Here is a 2,473-nt window from a genome sequence, read left to right on the forward strand (position 1 = left end):
AAAATATATTAAAATTTTAATAAATATAAAATATAATAAATTGTTTAAAATTAAAAATATCCCAATTTTATTATTAATTTTCATGTTTTTTATAAAATATTTAAAATTTTATATTTAAGAAAAATAGTTCATGCATATAGTTTAGATTAAAATATAAATGTGTGTATGTATATATATATATATATATAGATACATGTACGAAATAATAAAAAATTTATAAATAGATATATAAAATTCTATTAATTATATGTATATGAACATTTAAAAAGATAAAAAAAAATAAAAAATAAAAACAAAAAAGAAAAAACAAATATATTTGATTAAAAGGGATTTCATGAAAAATAAAAAGTATGTTTCCGCAAATATGCGCCAACCTTGTAAGAGATCGCTAGGCGGACGGGACGCATCCATAAGACCAGGAATCAGCGGAGACTCAGAATTCCTAGATGGAGGGCCTGTCTCAACAGGCACACACCATAGTTAGTCTGTTATTTATAGTGTTACCAGTAACCAGAAATACTTCACACGCATATATATTTATATACTCTTATTAAAAAAACAAAAATAGATAAAATATTTTTATATTTTTCAAAGTACAAAAAAAAAACTACTTGAATTGTAAATACTAATAATAAATGTTGCATATAATTATTAATTTTATAGTGTTAATATTTGGATTAAGTTTTCATAATTTTTTAACAAAATTTATATAGTTCGCGTATTTTCTAAAAACATTAACAGCTATTTTATAATCTAAATACTATTAAATAATATATAGTAAAATATAAACTTACCTGAAGAATAAGAACTGGAGGGAAGGTCAGTAGCTGGTGTTTGTGTGTTGACGCTACGAGTAGCCCTCAATAAATCTGCTAATGGTGCACGATGACCTTCCGGTGTAATTTGTTCACGATATCGTGCATACTATAAGAATAAGTATATATTTAAATTAAAATCAATTTTTAATATTTCTGAATTTCACTTCAAAATTATTTTAAATATATTATTTTATTCATCATATATCAAAATTATAATAAATAGATTACATTATTAAAAATAATTATGTTTATATTATAATAAATATATATAAATAAATACATACTTTATCTTCCACTGGATGATCAGGATCACTAGGGTTAGTTGTGGATTTGAGAACTAATCCTTCAATTTCTTGATTTAGTCCTTCAATAGAAGAACGCATTGGAGGCCTCATTGGTTTCACAGGGATATTCATAGGACTTGCCTTTGTACTCAAACCAAATTGATTGTCTGGTACAATAATAAAACTAACATGTCAATCAATTCTAGAAACAAAAAGATTTCTTATATGAGTTCCTATTCTTAAATGAACTCACGTATAGACGTTTGTGAAGCAATACTGGGTAAAACTGTATGATCTGCAGGAAAAGCTGGTGGTGGTCCACCTGGCATTATAAGTCCAAATACTGCTGTTCGTTCTCTACTGCTGGTGCCTTCCTTATTTGTACGTTGTAACCTATATTATATATCTTTTTTTATTCAAATAAATATATAAATATCATAATAATATGTTGCATAAAAAAAACTATATTTTAAATCTATTAATCATTTTATAATATAAAATTTTTCATTATTAAAATTAAAAAATAAAAAAAAAATAAATGTAATGATATATATATATACATACCGGTGCCTAAAATACTTTTCTAATTTTTCATCAGTGGTTGTTTGTTCTGTAGGATGACGTGTGTGTAATTTTCTTGGTTCATTGGACCATTCTTCTGTCTATAGAAAAATAATTTCCTTAATTCTTATATTATATTGATATAAAAGATATGAAATATCATCACATTGTATAATAAAATATTATGCCATAATGAATTTTTTATAAAAATAAAAACATTAAATGCAATTAAATAAATATTTGAAATAAAATAAAATTTACCTGTGTAGATTTATCAACCAAAAGAAGACTGGAATGAATATAATATGAATCACGAGGCCATTGTCCTTTTAAATAGATTGTATCTAATGATGCTGTCCTTCGAATATTTTGGTTTCCACTTAAACTTTCGCTGCATCTTCCACTTAATGTTTTTGATTTTGCTGTGTATGACAAAAATTTTAAATAAACATAATTCTTATGAAAAATGTAATAATTATTACAGGAAATTAAATAAAAAATGTATTGTTATTGTATATATGTAAATTAAAATTGGATTATATAAACCAGAACCGGACCATGAAAAATATATTCGGTTACTGGAAATAAATAAAATTTAAATAAAAATTAAATAATAGGATAAAGGAGGAAATAATGAATTTTTTAACTGTTTATTGTGGAACCGATCTAAAATTTTATATTCGGTTACCGAATTATTCATTTTAATAATTATAGATCTATAATTAAAGAAATCAGAAAAAGATTAGTTTATTTCCTATGACATATTAAAATATTATATATATATATATATATATATATATATATATAGAT

General features: G+C 23.4%; 1 protein-coding gene across 2 annotated transcripts in view; it reads right to left on the minus strand.

Moving 5' to 3' along the window:
* Positions 1–2,473, minus strand: part of LOC102675226 (protein FAM117B-like) — a 7,936-nt gene that overhangs the window by 3,934 nt on the left and 1,529 nt on the right. The window contains exons 2-7 of one of the 2 annotated variants that reach the window (XM_006613587.2): positions 1,925–2,085; positions 1,667–1,764; positions 1,356–1,495; positions 1,103–1,269; positions 795–924; positions 375–455 (exon numbers count right to left, since the gene is read on the minus strand). In XM_006613587.2, the coding sequence (XP_006613650.1) occupies positions 375–455; positions 795–924; positions 1,103–1,269; positions 1,356–1,495; positions 1,667–1,764; positions 1,925–2,085 (777 nt within the window). The remainder of the gene's footprint in view (positions 1–374; positions 456–794; positions 925–1,102; positions 1,270–1,355; positions 1,496–1,666; positions 1,765–1,924; positions 2,086–2,473) is intronic. The other variant, XM_006613588.2, reaches the window with a different exon arrangement.

This window comes from Apis dorsata, unplaced genomic scaffold, assembly GCF_000469605.1.
Source record: "Apis dorsata unplaced genomic scaffold, Apis dorsata 1.3 scaffold_157, whole genome shotgun sequence".
In the NCBI taxonomy this organism is placed as follows: domain Eukaryota; kingdom Metazoa; phylum Arthropoda; class Insecta; order Hymenoptera; family Apidae; genus Apis; species Apis dorsata.